At 45.3% G+C, this 24,781-nt stretch overlaps 1 protein-coding gene across 1 annotated transcript in view; it reads left to right on the top strand.

Moving 5' to 3' along the window:
* The window catches only part of ECEL1 (endothelin converting enzyme like 1), a 134,115-nt gene that overhangs the window by 65,581 nt on the left and 43,753 nt on the right, over nucleotides 1–24,781 (top strand). The window contains exons 7-9 of the mRNA XM_083177476.1: nucleotides 5,196–5,418; nucleotides 17,755–17,853; nucleotides 18,614–18,688. Coding sequence (XP_083033602.1) covers nucleotides 5,196–5,418; nucleotides 17,755–17,853; nucleotides 18,614–18,688 — 397 coding nt within the window. The remainder of the gene's footprint in view (nucleotides 1–5,195; nucleotides 5,419–17,754; nucleotides 17,854–18,613; nucleotides 18,689–24,781) is intronic.

Raw genomic sequence — 24,781 nt, 5'->3', positions numbered from 1 at the left:
ATATAAATAGTGGGCCTGGCTCCAATAACCCTTTGAGTGCCAAGTGAATTTGTCAAATAGGTGTGAAAATTGCCAAATAAACATGACCTGTAATGTTAACTTACGGTATACAGGAAATACAATATTTTTTACACAACAGTTTTTAATTGAATTTATATAACAAATGTGATTGACACTGGCATGTTTAGTGTATATTTTGCACATAGAGATGCTGGCACTCAAAGGGTTCAACTGTATTTTTGCACAAGTAACTACACTCACCAAAGTATACATCCTTACATACATACAGTGTCTCACCTCCCAACTTCTCACTCCGAAATTTAGTGCCAGAGCCTCCCACCCAGGCGGCGTGACCTATGACCACAATATACCCACAAGGCACGTTCCCTGTTTTTTGCCGCTGTGGGGCATGGACAGCGCTCTGAGAACTGCTGGCCATGTCCCCAAGCCCTCTGTCTCTCTGAGCAGGGGAGCAGGTAGCAGGAGGGTCTCCCACTTGCCCCCCTCCCCGACCGCAGGACACTACTACTCACCAGAGAGGTAGAGGGAAAAAAAGAATGACTGAAGTCACAGCATATAGTGATGGGCCACAGCGAATCGTAGGTAACATTATATGTGGCATGAGGCTACCACAGCCATAATGTGTTATGGTATTGAGAATAACGTATTACAAAATATAGCCCAACATGGGCAGGTTTATGCATAAAGTCCTGTCTGTCTGTAATTTGGGATCATTTACCAACCAACCAGCTCCTAAATGTAATTTTTCAAACACAGCCTGTAACATGGCAGAAGCTGATTGGTTAGTCTTTTCTCTACTTTATATCTTCCCAAACTTTGATACATCTCCCATAGACTGTACTGTGACCAGCTTCCAAAGTGATGGTCACCAGATATATCAGAGCTCATGTACTTAGGATTCAGGATAACCTGTTCAGCTACTTTATGTTAATTGTAAGTCGATTTTTGTTATTTTCTAATGTCTGCTTTGTCACTGTGGCCTAATGAAATTTGCCACATCCAGGACATGTGTGATGGTCAGCATCCAATGAGGAGGATGTGGCTATGATGGCCTATTTTCCCCTTGTATCTGAGAGAGATAAAGTTGAGGTGTTACACATAGCAACCAATTAACTTCTAACAATCATTTTATAGGCTGTGCGAGATAAATAATAGAAGGTCCACTTTATCTCTCTCTCGTTCAAAGGTTTGCTACATCTATCTCAGTGATACAAGTAATGGATGTAGTTCAGAATCAATTTAGTGGCTGATCACATGTGTGTTTAAGGGTGTTTTAATCTAGACAACAAAGTAAGACACACATTTTATTTATTTATTTGTTTCTTATATAGCGCAGCATGTTCCGTTGCACTTTACAGAGAATAGTTAAACAATTTCCTCAGCACTTCCCAGGACTCCGTTACCCATATGTTCAAACACATTGTATAATCTACTACTAGCTACATCACAGTGTCTCTGCTCTAGGTGCCCTACCCTACACTAAATAATAATACACTACATACTCTAATAATAGCCCCACTTTAGGTTTATCTCTACTGATATCAAGTTAGGAGACTTACCACCTATCCCCTCATGATTGATAAATTCCATAGTAACTGTCCAACTTGTTATAAATTGACTTCAAGAACTACTTTTGCTTTAACAGCGGTGGTGGTGGTGGGAGGGGGGGTGCTAGATGTATAAGAGGAGATATATTGATCAGGGAAGGGAACACTGTAATATGGTAATTGGAGATGCTATCTAACAAACTAGAGAAAAAGTCAATCACACAGGTAAATAACTAGTGAATATATTAGTTGGACCCCCAAATATCAAGTAAAGAGCAGAATTTTATTAAAGGGGTGTGCTACCACTGGACATTGTTTTAGGCAAAATAATTATTTGCAAGAGCAAAAGAAAGAATAGTCATTTTGTGGTGCACCTATGAAATGGACACAGATAATACATAACTTTTAATTTAATTGCTATTAAAATAGGTAGCGAAATAAAAGACACTTAAGACATACAAACATAATCTGACACAGACATGTGTTTTAAAAAGGATATTTCTACACTTACTTCGCGGGGCCCCACAACCCAAATATGTTAAATAAATGCTCAAAACGCTAAAAACGAGCCCAAAGCGTGGCGAGCGCAGCGAACCCCGCGAGGGAACACGGATTACTTGACGTGTATTCCGCGTTACCTCGCCCCGCTTCGGGCTCGTTTTTCGCGTCACCTCGCGGGTCTTGCTGCGCTCGCCACTCTTCCGGCTTTGACACAATTTATAAAATCATCTCCACGCCGTCGTGGATAGTGGGATTATGAACAGGTTGGAAGGACGCGTACTGCGCCCCCTAGCGGGGCTCACTGCGCTTGCCACGCTTTGTGCTGATGTGGATAGTGGGGGGGGGTGCTAAATTGTATGCAAATATCGTATGCAAATACCAGATACAATTTGCATACGATCTGCTTGGAAGTGCTGCCGTGAAACTAAACAAGTACATGTATATATATCAATAGCGCACGCAGGGGGGGTTTCTGAGTACCCAGAACCCCCCCAGGAGTCTAGGGGTCCTAGGCTGAAAGCTGAGGGTCCCCTCTTTCCATGGGTACAAGAATTTTAAAAATCGGCCCTTGGGAACCGGAGATATCTGACTTCAAAGCAGTGGTCCCCATCCAAGCCTGTTAATTGCTATTCCGTCAGATATTTCAGGTTTTGTCTGACTTAGAGTTTTTCTGATGGTATATTCCAAAACCTGGGACTCTCCCCCTTTGATGGACACTAGTAGCTTGTCTCTACTTTGCCCAGAACCAGAGATATCAACCTTCAAGCAGCTGGTTACTGCTCCAGCTCCACACACCTGGTATGTAGTATTATATTCTCATTGGCAGATTGCGCTGCCTCCTGAACTCTGATCCCCTAGTCCCCAGTACCATTTTGTAGGAGGAATTCACTAGTTTTTAATTCCATTAAAATCTAGGAAATCTATTTCCGGGAACTGGAGATATCTGCAGTCAAGCAAGCTGTCCTCCCACCAGAAAATTATGACTAAAAAGCCCACTCCACTATACACCCCTCCTCTGCATATTAAACATCCTCTACCACCATGTAAGTTATGTATCATGCTGAGAGGTTGATATAATACCCCCTACCACCCGCGGGACATCAAAGCTTTCCCCAACCCTTACCGCTGGAGGATCGGCAGGGGACCCCAATACATTGCTATACCCAGGGGTCTACACTGCTGTTGACACCCCTGTATGTATATGTATGTATGTGTGTGTGTGTGTGTATGTATATATATATATATATATATATATATATATATATATATATGTGTGTGTGTGTGTGTGTGTGTGTGTGTGTATTATTATTATTATTTATATACATTTGGTCTATCTATAATACTTTAACTGACCCGGCATATACTGGGTCACCTAAGTGTCCATCTCCGTGCTATGCTCCGCCCCTCTGGAAACCCCCTTCTGAAAATCCTGTGTTTGCCCCTGTATAGAGAATGCTTATTGCAGTAAAGGGATGGGAGCTTTGCCAGCTTCATATTAAAGATTAGTGTCCCATGAGAGATAAGCTCGTGTGATGGACATTTCTGCGTTATTGAAAGTGATATTGAAGGTTTGAGATCTGCACTGTGCAGCGGTGTCACTGAACAAAATCAATACAATCCCATTCATATATATAAAGGTCAGTGAGGTGCCATCTGACACATTCATTGATATAATAATGGGCAGTTATTGGCATCTGTCCTTAGGGATTCATTAGGTCATTTGGTAAGATAGAATGCAGCAGGGTCATGTAGAACTATGTTATTGTTTCTTCAGGGGTGAGAGGAAGGTGAATTAGAGAACCGACCTAAACACTCTCTTTTCATTCCGTATTGTATTGCTTTTCTTTTTTTTATTCCCCATTAGACTTTGTTATTTTCTTATTTACTGCCCATCATCTGTTTTCAATTTACATTTGTGGTTTGTTTTCCTTGTTGTACCGTATTGTGACATTTTTACTAGCCGTAATAATTTCCCTGGTTTTTATTTATTTATTTCTACTGTACTTTCAGCTTTTTGTATGTTCTCAGCCATCTAAATCTTTTATTTTTCTCTCATTCCCTATCTCACTATTAATGCACTCTGCATTCCCCTTCTCTTTGGCAACCTGCATCTCTTCCTAGGCCCTCACATTCATTATTCTTCTATTTCTTCTTCCTTCCTTTTAATGTCATACACAGCCTTGGGCTGACTCACAGCTGACATGCCACAGCCTCTCCCAGACTGGACTGTATGGTTGGGACATTAAGCTAATGGTCATTGATCTGGTGAGAGTTTGGAGTGTTCTGAATGTCAATGTGTTGTGTTTCCGTAGTTCTTGCCCGCGCAGAGATGCATCACAATGTGCTTTTACTCGCTGCAAGTGCATTTGGAATTCAGCCGTATAAAACAATATTATAATACGACATTATTTTATGTATGAAGAGCAGGGTGTTGCTGTATTGTATATTTTACAGAACTGAAAATAAAACAATAGATTATTTCCACTATGCCATAATGTATTAGGGATATATCATTCCCACCACAGGCAAATAATATAATGCAGGCTTTCTTTGTAAGATATTTTAGGAAATGATGACTCAGGATGAGCTCATAACAACACTGGCATTGTGCACAGACCTCCGGCTTTGTACCTTCCTCTCCTGTATACAGGACTGTCTGGATCACTGAACAAAGGAGAATCCTGAAGGATAAGTTCATTAAGAACTTGAAGATTATGCATGTTCCATTTCAATTACTAGGATTACTGATGTTCAGAACAATTTATGGATTAAATCTGTCAAATGGCTATCTCTAAGGGGCTCTGCGCTCAGAATCTTAATTTAAATTAATATATGTCAAAAAATCCACAGCTTAACTCCGCATACACCAATGATTCTCTGATTCCTCAGCGCCTGACATCTCATATGTACTTAGAACCCAGTAGCTGCCAGAGGATGGCATGGTGACTTTCTCCATGGGAGTTTCTGGTTATGAAATTCTAATAATGAAGATGGTGTTGCACTTGCTGTATGCGGCATGCATGCCAGTTACATACAGATGGTTTATACAAAACATGATACAATGTGATTACATCAGTATGAGCAATGTGATTATGCTAATATGATTATATCAAATGCTTCTCCCAGTGTCCTTCACAACTACATGCTGTGGCGACTAACGGTGGTCCTGAGTGAGCATCTCTCCACACCCTTCCGGGATGCCCTTCATGAGCTGTCTAAGGAGATGGAGGGCTCAGAAAAACAGATGGAGCTGGGGAAAGTGTGCCTTAGTCAGGTCAATAAGCACTTTGGGATGGCGCTGGGAGCTTTGTTCGTAGAAGAGTATTTCTCATCATCCAGCAAAGCCAAGGTAAGTAAAAAAAAAGCAATAGTTAATGAATTATAGAATATTTTCAGTACTTCTAAAGGTAACAATGTTCTGTATATGGTACATTGAAGATGCAGTACTTATAAAGGTAGCAAGGTTCTGTATATGGTACATTGAAGATGAAGATGACATCACCTCCAAGTGCCTCTGATCCAGATCTCTGTATGATGTTAAGGTGTGTACACACGGATATATTTGTCAAACGATATGGGCGTTCCCGACCGATTGAAACGACCAATCGCTAAAATCGTTCCATGTGTATGAAGGATATCTCTGACGATGCGCGTACCCGCTGGACGCTGGTAGAGGTCGATGATCTTTCCTGCATGCAGAAATATCATAGACCAATCGTTAGCGATGTGGACCAGTCATTTGCATATCGTCCACTCCCCTCCACCATTTCCTCATTCTGTCCCAGGCTGCATGTAGAGGAAAGCAGGAAACGATTGGTCGTTAATGAGTACAATCGTTTAACATTTGACACCAAATCGTTTGTGCAGGAGTTCAGAGGAAATCGTTAAGGAGATTGAATTGTTTGCCAAATCTATCCGACTGTGTATGCACCATAAGCTTCACACTATTTGCACCGCAGTTAATTCAGGCCGGTGCAGGGTTCACTTCTCGTAGTTACCAGGGTCAGATTCTCAGGTATCACAACTCAGATAGACCCTTTCACACCAAACCTGGGCCTGGGTTACCCTGGTAATAACCTGGGTTATAAGGTTGGCATTAAAGAGGTATAACATGCCAAATGCAGTGTCGGAGCATTCTGAACAATTCCTTGGAAATTGTGTTTTGTACTTTGGAAATGTATAAAATATAAACTACAAAAAAATTAAATCACATCGGTGTATTTTCTTTCTATAGAGGTTCATTCTCAATTACCCTGGAAAATGTGAAGCCTCTCACCCCACCCCCCACTCCCTCTCTCTCTCTCTCTCACGATTAGGGTTAGAGTGCTGAAGGAATCAAAAAGTTGGCTAGGTAGAAAAAAGTAAGGGTAAAATTTTAATGCAGATGAAACTCAAAGAAGAAAAATAGACTTGATGACTACAGCAAAAACATTAGGTACTTATATATTAGTTGGGCACCCACTAAGCTATTTGCTTAGTTTTACGCGTCCCTTCGCGGGGCTCTCTGCGCTCGCCACACTATATAAAATCAACTCTGTGCCGACATGGATAGTGGGGGTATGAGCGTACTTACTATAGTGGGCGCCCAACTAACATATAAGTACCAAACATTATGTATGAGATGAAAATACAAAGTACAGGAGTCTCCTGTGTTAGAGATATTGCAGGACCGGGAGGAGTTGCAGAGGATACCACTAGATTTGGTTAATGTGACAGATTCTGATGTGGAATCTTTGGAGCGACAAAGTCACATATTCCTACAGCTGTCACCTGTCACCTGGCAGTCAGCTGGAAGCAATGTGACATATCAATTTACTCTGATTGCAAGAAGCCCCTGTGATGAGGAACCTGGAAAACTGAATAACTATCAAATTACGTATATCTGCTAAAATGAGTTTAAAAGATAGGTTTATTTTAAGGCAATGCTGACATATATTGGGAAATGAGCCTTCCGAAGTACAAACTTTCCAGCATTTACAGGTAAAAGTTGGACATAGGGTCTGATTCAGACCCAAACGCATGGCTGCAATTTCGCAGCACGGGCAATTATCAAACAGCCGCACATGCATACGGTACGCTGTGCACTTGCTTGAGCCACCAGTAAAGGCCACCAGTGATGGCTATCCATCGCAGGCTCCTCCCAAGGTGATTAACTCCCTGCAGCTGTCTGGGGACAATAATCGTGTGTTTTCTGGGAGTGCCCCAGAAAACACAGATGTTCCCCAGCTGTTGGGAGGGAGGGACGCTGATGTCATCAACAGCCTGCTTCTTCCCACGGCCATCGGAGCGCCAAGTCCTGGCTTACTGGGCGCTGGGAACAGAGGGAAAAAACATTTGTGATTGTGATTGGGAATGGTTTTCCCCTCATTTGCACGTCTGTGATTGCATTTGTACATGGCCAGGGGGAAAACTCTCAGCCCAGTGATCAGGTCTAAATCAGGCCCATAGTACTACCAAAATAATTCATCTGAATTACTCTGAAGATACCTGCTCTCCAAGGTAACGCACATCTACAGTGGGCAGCCCTAGGCCCCCGACCTACAGTATGTCTTCAAGAATGTTATTTTACCATTTATATTTTTCCTATGATATACTATTGTGATCGCTACACATTGTTAATTATGTCATTAATTATAATACATAATAATAATTATTGTTAATTATATACATCACGTTTTTACCGTCATTCATAATTACCGCTTAGATTAAGTAAAACGTAGGGTACTTAGACTCAATACATTGGATTGGTTTACCCTTAACGTCATTAGTGTTAATATTGTGACCCTCACATACCACACTAATGAACTAGCACACATACTGTAAGTGTAGAGCTCAGATGTATCACTGTACCTTTCTCCTAGAGGAGACAGGACACCACCAGCAAGAGCAGGAGGTGTCCTGGTTATCAAAAAAAGTGAAATGACTGGCTTGATTGAAGGAATAAATCAAAGCTATGATTGACATATTGCCAAACTACTTGGAAATATTTGTGCGTGCATGCAGTGGTATGGCAGAGGTATGTCTAAACCAGCAGAATGACCCAGTTAACAGTCCAGTGGCCTATCCAGTTACAGATTTTTTTCAAGGATAGTAGGTACAACCCTTCCCACTGTGGTGTAGATGTGTGAAGCAGTGATCAGGTAGGAGAAGTGGTAAAGTGCCTTTTGCTTTATCACCGGCCAATCAGCTCCTGACTGTTAAGTTACAGGCTGGGTTTAAAAAGGGACATTTAGGAGCTGATTGTCCAGTGATTAAGTACCAGGCACTTTATTACTTATCCTCCCTTTTCACTGTTTAATTCACACACTGTAGTTACATAGTAGGTGAGGCTATATAAAGACTTGCGTTCATCTAGTTCAACCTATGTTTATAATAGTTTATCCCTTGTAGTATGTTCCGATATTTTAAAGGCAGATTGTTACTTATTCATACCCGTGGATGTTTTTAACCAATAAATGTTTATCCAACCTTATTTTAAACGTATTTATTGTGTCTGCCGACACCACTTCTTCAGGAAGAGAGTTCCAAAGTTTGACTGCTCTGACTGTAAAGAATTTTTTTCTTCTAGAATCTAGATGAACAAAATCTTTTTTCTTCTAATCTAAACTCATGCCCTCGCGTCCTAGATTCCTGTCTAGCAGAAAAAAGGGTGTTTGACAGTTCCTTATATTGGCTCCTAATGTATTTATACATATTGAGCATGTGCCCCTTTAAACGTCTCTTCTCTAGTGTAAATAGTCCCAAATTGCTTAATTTTTCCTCGTAGCTCCCCCGCTTCGGCAGACAAGATGTTAATACATCTTGTCGATGTCCCTTCCTGCTTCGCCTCGCTATTGAGGCGAAGCAGGAAGTATCATAGCGGCGCGATAAGCGCTGCTATGATACATCTGCCTCAAATATTCTTTGTTGAGTGCTGCGGAATATGTGTGCGCTACATAGATAACTGTTAATAAATAATAAATAGATAATAAATCTGATCATGGTGAACAAGAGACAGGAGGACAGAGCAAATTCTATTAACTAGACTTTTCAAATAGATTTTGTTGTCAATGTTTAATAAGGAGATAGGTTTTTCATAGTCTGTAAATTGTATTGGATCTAAACCTGGTTTAGTAATCACAACAATGTTGGCTCAGTGACGTGTGGAGAGGTAAATGGGGAGACACTGGCTAGTACCAGAGCCAAATTTAGACATAATGGGGGAAATTTACCAATATGAAAAACCTAGTTTTTCGTATTGGTTGTTTCCCTACGACTGCATACGACTGTTTAAGTCGTATGCAAAGTCGTGTTCCGGAGGGGGATTTACAAAGCAGTCAGATACGACTGCTTTGTAACCCTCCGATGGTGTAATGATTCGTATTAGCGGCCGTATATACGGCCGCTAATACGAATTATTTCTAGCAGTCTGCACGGATCAAGTCAGATCCGTGCAGGCTGCAAGGTGTAAAAAAAAATAGAAAAATAAATAAATAAAAAAAAAAACGGCGTGGGGTCCCCCCCACAGCCGAAACCAGCACCAGGCTGAAGGAGCCGGGGCCGGTAATTAAAAATCAGGGAGCCCGACAAATAGGGGTTCCCCGATTTTTAACAACCAGCCCCAGGCTCCAGGTCCGGGGCTGGTTCCCAAAATACGGGGGACAAAATGAGTAGGGGTCCCCCGTATTTTAAGAACCAGCCCCAGGCACAACCAGCCGGCAGGGTAATGTCACAGCCGGGGGACACTTATAATATAAGGTCCCGCGGCCAAAACATTCTCCCTACCGACCAGTCAGCCTGGCCAGGGGCCCTGGGGGAGTGGGGACCCCCCCAATAAAGGGGTCCCCCCCCTCCAGGACTTACCTGACCAGGCTGAAGCCTGGTGCTGTCCCCGGTGACCCTGGAGCGGTGGTCACCGGGCTGATGGTATTGTGTAAAAAATAGATAAACCATTGTTTTTTACTGTGGCACTACAAGTGCCAGCAAGCCTCCCCAGCAAGCTGGGACTTGGAGAACCACAAGTCCCAGCCTGCTGGGCATTAAAGGGCCCGCTGGCACTTGTAGTTCTACAGTTAAAAAAATAGTGCACAAAACACACTGACACACTTTTAAAATAAAACTTTATTACACACAAAGCCCACACATACTGATACTTACCTATCTTCTTCCCATAGGTCGCCCTGATGTCCTGTGTCGTCTTCGGGATCCATGTCGACGTCCTTCTTCATGTCGACGTCGCTGTCGGCGATGGTGTCCCCGTCCGGATCCGAAGAAATCCATTTGGGAAGCTGTGGAAGGAAACCATACTCACCTGTCCCAGCGCGACGTAGTCCAGGTAAGGGTCTTTGCAAAAAAACAAACCGACAGCCCCGAAACCAAACCGGACACGACGGAGACACACGGTGTGTTTACATCGTGCGGCTCCGCCTCCCGAATGCCGCTATTGGCCGCCTTGCGGCCTAGCGGCCAATCAGGAGCCGCTAGGCCGCAAGGCGGCCAATAGCGGCATTCGGGAGGCGGAGCCGCACGATGTAAATAAACACACGTGCGTCTCCGTCAGAGTCCGGTTTGGTTTCGGGGTTTTCGGTTTATTTTTTTGCAAAGACCCTTACCTGGACTACGTCGCGCTGGGACAGGTGAGTATGGTTTCCTTCCACAGCTTCCCAAATGGATTTCTTCGGATCCGGACGGGGACACCATCGCCGACAGCGACGTCGACATGAAGAAGGACGTCGACATGGATCCCGAAGACGACACAGGACATCAGGGCGACCTATGGGAAGAAGATAGGTAAGTATTAGTATGTGTGGGCTTTGTGTGTAATAAAGTTTTATTTTAAAAGTGTGTCAGTGTGTTTTGTGCACTATTTTTTTAACTGTAGAACTACAAGTGCCAGCGGGCCCTTTAATGCCCAGCAGGCTGGGACTTGTGGTTCTCCAAGTCCCAGCTTGCTGGGGAGGCTTGCTGGCACTTGTAGTGCCACAGTAAAAAACAATGGTTTATCTATTTTTTACACAATACCATCAGCCCGGTGACCACCGCTCCAGGGTCACCGGGGACAGCACCAGGCTTCAGCCTGGTCAGGTAAGTCCTGGAGGGGGGGGACCCCTTTATTGGGGGGGTCCCCACTCCCCCAGGGCCCCTGGCCAGGCTGACTGGTCGGTAGGGAGAATGTTTTGGCCGCGGGACCTTATATTATAAGTGTCCCCCGGCTGTGACATTACCCTGCCGGCTGGTTGTGCCTGGGGCTGGTTCTTAAAATACGGGGGACCCCTACTCATTTTGTCCCCCGTATTTTGGGAACCAGCCCCGGACCTGGAGCCTGGGGCTGGTTGTTAAAAATCGGGGAACCCCTATTTGTCGGGCTCCCTGATTTTTAATTACCGGCCCCGGCTCCTTCAGCCTGGTGCTGGTTTCGGCTGTGGGGGGGACCCCACGCCGTTTTTTTTTTTAATTTATTTATTTTTTCTATTTTTTTACACTGCAGCCTGCACGGATCTGACTGATCCGTGCAGGCTAAAACGCAAATAGAACAGGAAAATGGTGTTCTATTTTCCTGTCGTATTTGCGTGGGTGTTTCACACCACTAAGCAGCCGTATTGTCAGTACGGCTGCTTAGTAAATCAGAAACCACCATTCTTTTGAATGGTGATTTCTGTCGTATCCTATCGATGGTGTAGACATTCGTATTTGTAACTACAAATACGAATGTTCCATCTTTAGGACTACGAATTGTTGTATTTTTGGGATTGTAAATCCCGAAAATACAAATTCGTAAAAAAAAGGTGTATTTCTCCCTACGAATACACCTTTTTTCTACGAATCCATTTTGGTAAATGTCCCCCTATATACGAGCCCAGGAGTTCATGTGAGCATTATACAAAAGTACAGTAATATACACTAAAGGTAAATTTTGTGAATTTCTAACAGCGATGTACAGTCAAGGAAGACAGGTGAGGCACAGACCAATATACTTAAGAGTTCTGACTATACAAAAGGATTAGAATACTACAAAGCAGATATAATAACATAATTTATATAGTCAAAACTCTGGAGTATGACAGGATAGGCTCTGCTTCACCTGCCTAACTTCACCGCATGTGGGCTCAGAAACACCTCTCCACCAAATGACAACAATATCTTCCGCATGCCTAGCACACTACAGCAATGTCCAAATCATATCACATTACAGCAAGTTCCAAGTGTGTCAGTAGGCATGCAGCAGAATGCCAGGGATAAGGAACACAGACAGACCACAGACAGACAGAGGTGAGGAGCAGGAATGGAAAGGATGTGCTGTATTAACTATTGGCAAGTCTGTACTGCATGTTACTTGTTATACAGTAAAAATGAAATAAATAAATAAAAAAATACATAGGGACAGTTGGGAGGTATGCCTTTATGATACATCACCTTTAATTTGCTGATAATTGTGAACTTCAGGGACAGACAGTGTGGTACACCGGAAGGGTCAGCCAGTAATTCTCTGTATTACCTTGTTGTCGGAGCTGGATAGACGTCTTCTTTCTTCTCAATGCGGTTGAGGCAATAACCAGGCTGAGGGTACACTAGATGGCAGTGTCCTCCTTAAATAAGGTGCTGATTCAGTGATGTCTTTAATATGTAAAAGCAGCTTCACTCTGATACGGAGAAAGGGGAACAATTCCTCTCTGCCTAGGGGGACTGAGCTGGGGCCCCTGCGTACTGTGGGGAAATGGAGCACTGTAGGAGAGTCCTACACATTAGCAGGTAAGGTGGGGCATCAGGTAGACACTATACGGCAGTGGCTGGTCGTGCCTGGGGGGGTCTGGTCAGATGCGATACCTGGCTGCTGGAGCAAGATGCAGGCTCCTGCCTGTAGCGATGGGGCTGTCCTCTGCAGGGGGGCACGCTAGTGTGGGCGCTGCAGTTGCAGCGTTGCCACACTCAGTCGCGCCGCACTCGCCCTGCTGCGTCTCTTTGCCGGCTGTCCCCGCTGTCAATCACCGCCGCCGGAGGGGGTGAAAGCTGAGTCTTCTGTGTTGCTGCGCTGTGGGTCAGCGCTTCCGTCCCCCGGCCAGGCTGTACTATAGCCTCCGGTGGAACAGTCTGCGCCCCGCTCTGTCTCTCTCCCGGGCCGTGCGGTCGGGTGTCGGGACACTGGAGACTCGTGTGTCTCCCTCACTTCTCTGCGCCTCCCCCTGCTTCAAGCGCTGTCAGTAGCCGCCCGACTTCTCCTCTTCAGGTGCGCGCTCTCTCCTGTCCTGGCGCCGCGCGTTGCAGGAGGCTTCCCTGCAGACACGCTGGCTCCCACCGGGTCTCCTCTCTTCCTTCGCGCACTGCTGACGTCACGTGACCGCCGGTGTCTCTCTCACCCGCGCTGGTCACTTGCTGCTGCTGGGCTGTGCAGACGCCGGCTCTCCCTCTTCACGTGGCGATGGCTTCTCCCCTCCGCACTACCGGATACCCCCACGGTAAGGAAAAAACGCCTGCCGCTCGACTCCTCCTCCTTCTTTCGCGCTCTCCCCAGCCACACCAATCACGGGGCACTTCCCTTTCTGCCTGGATCCCAGTACCTTGGGCAAGTGCTGGGTCCAAACGTCCTGCTGGTATGTCCCCCTGCGCGGCTGTCGTATCTGCAGGGTGGTTGCCTAGCAACCTCCTGTAGTTCCTGTGAATAGGGCCGCACTGGCCACCAATGTAAAAGTTCGGCAAAACAAATAGGGGAAACCCAGTGTTTCTGGGGTGTCACATGTCCCCCTACTCGAATGATGCCAGTCCTCGGGCATCAATTTAAGGTTTGGCGACAGCCCTGGAATAATTCCCGAGCATAAATACAAGGCCCATAATGTCCTCTCAATTGGGCCACGTAGAGCATCACATCAATCTTAATACTGTGCACAAATTTACATACATACAATCTACAAAGGATTTGCGGTAAAATATTTACATTCTAAATCGGCTGGTAACACCCTTTTCGTGTACCGCTCAGACCTCCTAACTTTCGAAGCGGTTCTTCAACTGCACCTTAGATCACAGCATGCGGTCTGCAATGAGCACGTGGTGTCCCTTTTCCACTCTTTCTGGACCTGTTGATGGCCTGTTGTATCATGCACACGAATTCTTCTCCTGTAATTGTCGTGTACTCCTGGTCTGTACCAGTTTTCTCTTCCATGGGTCGGGTTTCGGCCTTTTCAGCTGTGTTGGTGATTTCCGTAGTGACCTTTGGTTTGGGCGGTGGCACAGTTGCCTTTGGGCTTTCAGGTTTCAACGGCTCTATTTTCTTTGCCATGGTCATGTGGGCCACCACTTCGAGGCATCTCTTCCGTTCGGCAGTACAGGTACCTGTCTGCTGTAGAGTTGCTGTCTGGTCACCCGTATCTACCATTCTTGAGGGGTACCTGTGTTCGGTTCCTGACCTCACTCCTTTCAACTGGGCTTTGGCCTTCTCCGCTTCTTTTGGGGTCCCCACAGGGAAATTAGGTTGAAGCGGTGGCCTAATGGGTTCTGGTGATCGTGGCATCTGGTCAGGCCGGGAATGATTACTGATGGGTCGGTCAATCTCACCACAAACATCCTGCGACCTTCTCCTCTTCAGGTGGGGCTGACCATATGGCTGGTGCATGAAGCGTCGATGCTGACTGTGGATAGTTGCATATCTGCTGCCTCTTACTGCAGCACCACCGGGGCCTGTTACGTTGGTTGCCTTGACACCTCTCTTTCCATTGGTCACTTCGAATTCGACCCATTCTCCTTTTTCCAGGCTTCGGAAGTATTTGTTCCTAGGGGTCTTCTGGATACCGGTGTAGTGCACGTATACGGTCTTCCTGTTATCTGCCCTTATGAAGCCATAGCCACGTGCTACACTGAACCACGATACCTGGCCGGTCACTCTTCTTGCTTTGACTCGTCGATCCTCAGTGTTACGTGGTCTTTTCGCCGTGGTCTGACTTTGCATGAGCTCTGGCGGACTGATTGATGGATCTTGTATGAAGCGGGGCCACCAGTTTTGTTTCCGCGGACCTAGTAGTGGGTCTCTTCCCGAGGGTCGGTCCTCCTCCTCGGGGCCTCCTCGTTTAAAGTATTCTGATGACAATTTCCTTCAAAATGTCCGCTCTGTTGGCATATCGGCATACCCTCTTCATCAAACTGATCGATTGAGCCTCCTCCCGATTCTCTGACCGTGCTCCAACGTGGTCGGCTTCCTCTCTCCCTTCGCGGGCGCCACTCATTATGTCTGGCTTCGCTCTGCTCCAGCCTTTGTCCCATTCTGGCGATGTTTAGGGCCAGTTCTGTGAGCTTGCTGTTAATGGCGGACAGTGGGTCTGGGCCTGCTGGCGATTGCGCCTCTTGAAGTACTGTTCTCTTCTTTACACTACCAGGTCCCTGGCGTCTGGCTTCCCAGTGATCCTCAGTCTCTTCTTCTTCCGCCGTAGCGCCTTCTTCCGGCTCCTCATTCTGGACTTTTTCCAGCACTTGCAGTGCCGATTCCTTGAGTTCCTCAAATGTGCAGCCTTGTTCTTGCCGCTTTATCATTCGGAGTTGGGCGCGGGTGGTCTCTTCTCTTGCCCCTTCTACGAAGAGGTCTATCAGCATTTCATCCGCTAGTCGTACTTCTCTCGGGTCTGCGGCTTGTACTGCCTTCATGGCCTCGTGTAATGCCAGTGCGAAATCACGCAGTGATTCTCCCTGTTTCTGCTTCCTGGCATATAACCTGCTCTTCAGCACTGACACAGTTTTGGCATCGAAGATCTTTGCCAGTTTTTTCAATATCTTGTCCGCCGTCTCCTTGTCGCCTTCTGACCATGATTTGACTTCTCTCAGGGCGGACCCTCTCAGTTGCGCCAGCAATATTTCTTTGCTTTGCTGTTCGTTCAGTTGGTATAGGGTGAACGTCGAATTCATGCGGTCCTTGAATGCCTTAAAAGTGCTTGTGCCTTTCGTCCGCGTATCTCCTGAGAATGTGAGGAGCCACGTGGCCCCGAAGTAGTAGGGCATCGTGATCTGTGCCGCCGCTGCCTTTGGCGGTTCTTTGTCTTCCGGTGGTGGTGGGAGACGTCTGCGGGGTGATGGTGTTGGAGTACCGGCTTCCGACATTTTCCGGTCCTGTTCGTGGACGCCAAAGTTAGATGTGGTACACCGGAAGGGTCAGCCAGTAATTCTCTGTATTACCTTGTTGTCGGAGCTGGATAGACGTCTTCTTTCTTCTCAATGCGGTTGAGGCAATAACCAGGCTGAGGGTATACTAGATGGCAGTGTCCTCCTTAAATAAGGTGCTGATTCAGTGATGTCTTTAATATGTAAAAGCAGCTTCACTCTGATACGGAGAAAGGGGAACAATTCCTCTCTGCCTAGGGGGACTGAGCTGGGGCCCCTGCGTACTGTGGGGAAATGGAGCACTGTAGGAGAGTCCTACACATTAGCAGGTAAGGTGGGGCATCAGGTAGACACTATACGGCAGTGGCTGGTCGTGCCTGGGGGGGTCTGGTCAGATGCGATACCTGGCTGCTGGAGCAAGATGCAGGCTCCTGCCTGTAGCGATGGGGCTGTCCTCTGCAGGGGGGCACGCTAGTGTGGGCGCTGCAGTTGCAGCGTTGCCACACTCAGTCGCGCCGCACTCGCCCTGCTGCGTCTCTTTGCCGGCTGTCCCCGCTGTCAATCACCGCCGCCGGAGGGGGTGAAAGCTGAGTCTTCTGTGTTGCTGCGCTGCGGGTCAGCGCTTCCGTCCCCCGGCCAGGCTGTACTATAGCCTCCGGTGGAACAGTCTGCGCCCCGCTCTGTCTCTCTCCCGGGCCGTGCGGTCGGGTGTCGGGACACTGGAGACTCGTGTGTCTCCCTCACTTCTCTGCGCCTCCCCCTGCTTCAAGCGCTGTCAGTAGCCGCCCGACTTCTCCTCTTCAGGTGCGCGCTCTCTCCTGTCCTGGCGCCGCGCGTTGCAGGAGGCTTCCCTGCAGACACGCTGGCTTCCACCGGGTCTCCTCTCTTCCTTCGCGCACTGCTGACGTCACGTGACCGCCGGTGTCTCTCTCACCCGCGCTGGTCACTTGCTGCTGCTGGGCTGTGCAGACGCCGGCTCTCCCTCTTCACGTGGCGATGGCTTCTCCCCTCCGCACTACCGGATACCCCCACGGTAAGGAAAAAACGCCTGCCGCTCGACTCCTCCTCCTTCTTTCGCGCTCTCCCCAGCCACACCAATCACGGGGCACTTCCCTTTCTGCCTGGATCCCAGTACCTTGGGCAAGTGCTGGGTCCAAACGTCCTGCTGGTATGTCCCCCTACGCGGCTGTCGTATCTGCAGGGTGGTTGCCTAGCAACCTCCTGTAGTTCCTGTGAATAGGGCCGCACTGGCCACCAATGTAAAAGTTCGGCAAAACAAATAGGGGAAACCCAGTGTTTCTGGGGTGTCACAACAGAAATACTATTGAGATGAAATGAGAAAGCCCTTCGGAGCCTACTGTGACAAAAGATAACTTTTGGTAATTAGTTATTTTGTGATTTCCATGCATGCACTGTTGAGGAGTTCTGTTCAGTGGAGAGAATAATCAGCCATTTCTTAAATGCACAGAGGCAAGTTCTTGATGGCAGACATGGCGGCTAGGTTTTATTGACCTGTTCTCTGTAATAAATCATGCTGTGACCTGTAAATGTTCCTCTCCTGTACAGCACAGCTGGTAAATACAGTATGTGATTCCCCTCAGTAGTGGCTGTTTCTCTGTTCTCTATGCAGGTGCAGCAGCTTGTTGAAGACATTAAACACATACTAGACAACAGGTTGGATGAATTAGACTGGATGGATTTGGAGACCAAAGAAGCAGCAAGATCAAAGGTGACCTAATCTCAATTAGAACAACTATGGATTTGGGAAATAGTGTATTGATTGCACACAAAATATATTTGAATAATTTAGGCTTGAGAAATGATGTTCCACAGATACTAAGGGTGGGATGTAACACAGCTTGAGTTTAGTGGCTGTGTGGGATTTTACCTTAAATGGGCAATCACTTACAAGGCATTGTTTTTACTTGTAAGTGAGTGTCCCTTTAAAAATCGGTCCAGGTCAACCGGCGTCCTGCACGACTGCCGAACTCGGGTAGTATTACATTCCGACCTAAGTTTTGTTTTGTAATTCCATGAGCCAGTTGTTGCCCAGTTATGTATGTTTTTATATGTATTTTGCTTACAGAATTACAGTGGCTATTTATGTTTTTTGCTAATGATGTTGATTGAGAACGTTGCAGATTTTGCTGTTATAATTCCTGGTTAGTATTGCTAATTGTGAGCAAACCTACTTGTAACTGCTGTCTACTGGAATGGTAATACACAAAAGCTTTTGGCTGGATTAATTGTATCCTTAAAAAAGTACATTTTAATGACAAAGGAGTACGCATATGGAAGACACTTGATAGTAGTGCTAGTGCAGGCAACAAGGCATGTCCAATTATTCTTAATGTCTGGGGCTCAGGAGCCCTACTTAGCTTATACTCACACGTATGTCCCTTAAACTCTCTTCCTTTGCAGATGGGATCTGAAATACTTGACATACAGTAACCCTATATTTTTGCATCTTGTTGGTTTTCTCTCTACAGCTGAAACACATGATGGTTATGATTGGATATCCGGACTTCCTGCTCAAACCGGAATCCATGGAAAAAGAATATGAAGTAAGTTTCCTTGTATAATAATAATACCATATGCATGTTGGTGATCTAATGGTAAACAGGGCAAAGGTTAATATATGCAATATAACCTACAGTATATAGATGAATGATACAATGCATCATTGTGTCCTATCATAACAAACATATTACACAGAGATATCTGTCTGCTCTTGCTATTTAGTTATAATGCTATACTACTGTAAATACAGTAGGATCATTTATCATTACTGCCTCACAGCACTGAGGTCCTGGGTTCGATTCCCACCATGGCTCTAACTGTGTGGAGTTTGTATATTCTTCCTGTGCTTGCGTGGGTTTCCTCCGGGTACTCTGGTTTCCTACCATAGTCCAAAAGTATACTTGTAGGTTAATTGGCTCCCAACAATTTAACCCTAGAATGTCTGCGTGTGCGTGTACATGTGGTAGGGAATATAGATTGTAAGCTCCACTGTGGCAGGGACTGATGTGAATGTTCAAATATTTAATAATACAAAGAGTGTGCTCAGATAAATAGCATACAATCTATTTTATTCATAATAATTCATATTAACAAAATAATTTAATAAAAAAGCAACTTTCAGGTTTTCCTGGTCACAAACAAATAAAATTATTTATGACCCGGTTATACCCACAAATACACATACAGTAAATTAAACCAGTCCAGCAATTTCCTTATTTTGGGCTGTATTTATCCTCCATAGTCTTTATTGGGGTACTGAGCCCATTTAAGTGGAGGGATGGGAATTGAGGAATTGGAATATTTGTATCCTTAGAAGGTATGGTAAATAGTCTGATGTAAATCAGGGGAGATAAGTATGTCCACAGGTTAACGCTGAAAATGTAGCAGTGAGTGTGGTAATGCATATGCTTTAAACAAGCAGACCCAGAAGTTGGTGGTGTGTACTGAGCCAGACAACACTCGTGAACTACTGAATTTGGGTGCGGTGGTGTGGCATACACCTAGTGTAGTTATATCTCACCCGCAATCTCCCTGGAAGTGACCGTCAGTCAGTCTGGATGTTACAGCTGCACCGTTTGCACACAGTCGTGGCAGCAAAAGCTCTCACCCACTCGTGGACTCCGACCTCCTTTACAAATATTCCAATTCCTCAATGGACTCATTACCCCAATAAAGCTATGGAGGATAAATACAGCGCAAAATAAGGAAATTGCTGGACTGGTTTAATATATGTGTATTTGTGAGTATAACCGGGTCATAAAATAATTGTATTTGTTTGTCACCAGGCAAACCTGAAAGTTGCTTTTTACCTGAAAATAGAGACAGTTGTGAACAATATATTAATATCTATTCTCTGCTATTCGGGTATATGCATATCCATGGGCATATCTACCAGTCACTGCCATCAATGAGGTAATATCAGGATACCAACAATATGTTGCAGAAGAAATATTTGTAACAGTATTGTTGTTGTTTTTATTGTTATTATTATTACACAAGCTTGTTTGTAGATATAACATTCAAGACACAAGTTGTATAGTGAAATCGCAGTTACTTTACATTACAAAACTAACAGCATCTATATAATAAGTTGAAGAGTGTGTGTGCGTGTGTGTGTGCGTGTCAGTTGCATTGCGGACACACCGGGGCACTCAGAGCCCCAAAATTTGGCAACAAGGTACCTCTATACCCGGTGGTGTGCACCTCGAAGCCGTTTTGGGGAAATTTCACTTAGAAATTTAAAAAACACCAAGTTTTAATTTGCCTTCATTGAGGATCTGGGAAAAGATTGCCGATCTGTGAAACCGTTGTCGAAGGAACAACTCCACACCTGGGGGTTTATTCTAGTTCATTCTTTCTGACAAAATCCTTCTTAGATGGACAAAACCATGTGCACTGCAGGGGGGGCAGATGTAACATGTGCAGATAGAATTAGATTTGGGTGAGTTATTTTGTTTCTGTGCAGGGAAAATACTGACTTCTTTATTTTACACTGCAATATAGATCTCACTTTGAAGAAAAACCCCACCCAAATCTAATTCTCTCTGCACAAGTTACATCTGCCCCACCCGCAGTGCACATGGTTTTGTCCATCTAAGAAGGATTTTGTCAGAAAGAATGAACTAGAATAACCCCCCTGATTTCGTTGCTGTCATTGAGTATGAACATTCTAACATTATGGTGAAGGCTTTGAACAATTAGGAATAATTGAGGATATACATAGACCACACATCATTGTACACGCACACACACACTACACCACATATGCACACATATTACACAAGACACACATATATACGTAGCGCACCTCACACACTTACACATTGGACAGATACACACAACAAAACACACACATAACACACCACATGCAGTACAACACAAACCCATATACACTACAACACCACCCAAAAACAGTACAACAAACACACACACTTAAACATTGCCAGGATACGCACAGCACACTATACACACATATATATGTAGCGCACCTCACATTTGGCAGATACTGTACACATAACCCAACACACACATAACACACCACTCACAGTACAACACACACCCACATTCACTACAACACGCACCCAAAAACAGAACAATACACAGAACACACAAACAAACATTGAACAGAAACACACAGCACACTACACACACACACACATTTATACGTAGCACACCTTACACACTTACACATTGGGCAGATCACACAACACACACACATAACATACCTGTAACAGCACAACACACACCCACATTCACCACACACACAAAAAAAACAGTACAACACAAAAAACACACACAAAAGCTGTGTACACACGGGGGCGATAGGGGCTGAAATCGCTGGAAATATGATTGCTGGCGATCATATTGCCAGTGATTGGAGTGTGCCCGGCGATAAATCACCGGGTGCGAGCTCCCGTTTTCAGCCCCATTCTAATCGCTGGTCGCAGAAGCTTGCTCCTGCGACCAGCTGATTACCTCTGCGACTCCCCCGGCAGAGGTTCCTTTTCATCAGCGACCATCTCTGGTCGCTGATGAAAAGGAGAAACTGAGCAATATATCTCCCCGTGTGTACGGGGCTTTAAACATTGCACAGATACACAAAGGCACAACACACACATACACATACTGTATATACATAGCACACCTCACACACTTACGCATTGGACAGATACATACAACACAACACACACAACCACATACACTACTACACACAAACAAAAACAGTATACAATACAACACACAAACACATAAAAAAAAAGAATTTGCCGTTTATTTAACAGTCTGTACCGGCAAAAAAAAACTGTACCTAATGTACCGTTTTTTCTTTTTCCCATATCCGTCTCTGCGCTCCCCAGCCAGTTGCACTGAGAAATCTTTGTCCTGGCCAATGCACCCATTGATCAATACAAAGTGGGTACACTGCACTCACCCTGTTAGTCAGTTGGATGTTAGGCACTGCTCTGCCTTAAGGGTTTCCTAGACTCATTTGGTTCACAGATAATGTTTGGTCGATGGGCATGAGCGCTGCATGTATTTGTTTGAATGTTATGAGTGTAAAGGGGCATACACACGTAGAGATCTGTGCTAAGCAATTTTGCTAAGCAATATTGCTGGTGTCAAGATCTCCCATGCAGAGCACATACACACGCAGTGATTTGTGCTAAACAATTTTGCTAAGCAATTTTTCTTAGCAATTTTGCTTAAGCAAAAAAAGGCCGGGTAGTTGTTCAGAATGAGAGATTGCGATCAGTATCTCTCATTCTGTACACACAGAGAGATTTGCAGTCATGTGCTAAGCAATCTAACTAGATTGGGACTGCATGCACTGACTTAGTTAGCAAGAGATATTTAATCTCTCGGAGCATACACACGGAGAGATCTGTGCTTACTTTCTAAGCAATCTAGTCAGATTGCTTAGAAAATAGCACAAATTTGCTCCGTGTGTACACCCCTTAAGAAGTTGAAGAATAAGACTGAGATGAAGATTTGTCACGTTATAGTGTACAATTTACTCAATAAATCGTGAAATAAATATGTGTACATCGAAGTACAATCAAGAAATGAAAGTAGGATTATTAAAAAATAAATTCTGATTCAAACTGATAATTGTTTGGATGGGGGTGGGTTGCGAAACAAATCTATAGGTGGAGGGGGGTATGGATATTGTGGGCATAATTGGTGTTTGGTACACATGCAGGGGGTCCTCAATTGATGGGATTTTCACTTTTATTTTTTAATCCTACTTTAATTTCTTGATTATACTTCTATGTACACTTTTCACGATTTATTGCGTAAATTGTACACTTTAACATGGCAAATCTTTATCTCAGTCTTATATTTCAACTACTTACACTCCAAACCTTATAAATGCACCCATTTATGTTTGCGATGGCTGGATTGGTGGATTGGCCCGGCGGGTGTAGGGAAGAATTTGGCCCATTGCACCCGTTCCCAGTGGTGCGGGTAGCGTGCGTCGCGTCATGACGTCATGTGACCAGGCCCGCGGACCTGCTCCCACACTCAGGGGCTGCCCCACTGTTTGGTAGAGATGCCCGGTGCATGTGCTTTACAGATCTCCAGACCTCAGAGACTGCTGCATGCAGGATCAGTGAGGGGAGTGGCAGTGGCAGGGAGCGGTGAATTTTTAATTAATTATGGCGCGGAAAGTAACGTCCACCCCGGTCTCCACGCTCTCAGCGCCTGTAATTACACACCCTAGAAACTGTACCATTGAGTATAGAAATGGAGGTGTGGACACGTCCCTTTCTGATTTTGTACCGATTTCTGACCCTCAGATATTGGAGAGTATGTCATAGGTGCTAAATATCAGGAGTGGATGTAGAATTCATCAACACATACAAGTTATCAACTCAGGAGCGTTGTGTTTCAAACAACAACACCACACCTGATTTCATTGCCATCATTGAGTTTCAATGCAAACACATTCTAACATTGTGGTGGAATCTTTAACAAATTACAATCTTAGGTCTTGGGCACAGCATACTGTAAGATGACATTTTTCAGCAATTTTGGAAATAAAAAAACCCCAAGGTTTTCCTGGGCAATGCCGGGCGGGTCAGCTAGTATTATAATATATCTGTCCTCATTTTCACAAATATGCTTACTTTTAATTAGTTGTGCTCCTAGATTGAACAGAAGAGTACCATAGTTTTAAACGTAAAGTATTCCAAGTATAACAAGAGTAGTGTACTCCTGAGCAACACAGGAGAGTAGTGTACTCCTGAGGAGAGTAGCGTTCTCCTGAGCATCACAGGAGCGTAGCACTCTTTTGAGCACCGCAGGAGTGTAGCGTACTCCTGGGCACCACAGGAGAGTAGTGTATGTTTTTTTACCATTTATTTTGATATTACTACATGATAAAAAAAACAGTAGCATATCACAATATATAGGGCGTATAAAATCAAACAGGGGATCACACAAAAGATCCAAACATATCTTTGGCCCTTATTCTGGTCGGTGCGGTAATATCCGCGTGCGTTCGTGCCGCCGATGTTTTGTGTCTGCGCATGTGCAGAGGCGTCTCTGCGCATGTGCGAGCGGGGCGTACGGCCAAATTCCGCATGAAATGTGAACACTCCGAACAGGGGGTGGAGAGGGGCGTGAAGGGCTATTTGGGCTCATTACCATATGCATACGCCCCGCGTTTCATGGGCGTTCCCATGCAAATGCTGGGCGTACGTATGGTAATGCGGCCGTGACGCACGTGTAGGGGGCGGACATATGACATCGCCGGATGTCAGCTGCCCGCCCAGATCCCTGCTTTTGCACGGAAAAATGTCCGTGTGGTCTGAGGTTGCGGGAGCTGGTGGAGCACTCGGTCCTGCATTCGATGGTCTGCGACCATCGAATGATGGGGGAGGTTCCCTGAGATGGAGGAGGCGTATTCCGTGAAAAATACACGTGCGGTCCGTTCGGCCAGCTTCTTACCGCGTACGGACGGAGTTGGCGATCCGTATGGAAGGCGGGGTTTCGCACGCACGGTCCTGGCCGCATATTCGGATCCGGCCCTTGTTATGTACATACACATACTGTACACACATACTGTACATAAAAAAGTGTAGTTCTGGGCACTACAAGAGAGTAGTGTACTGTACTCCTGGGCACAATAGGAGAGA

This window comes from Crinia signifera, chromosome 3 (assembly GCF_055691185.1).
Source record: "Crinia signifera chromosome 3, ASM5569118v1, whole genome shotgun sequence".
Taxonomy (NCBI): Eukaryota; Metazoa; Chordata; class Amphibia; order Anura; family Myobatrachidae; genus Crinia; species Crinia signifera.
This window is presented reverse-complemented; position numbering and strand designations above follow the sequence as displayed.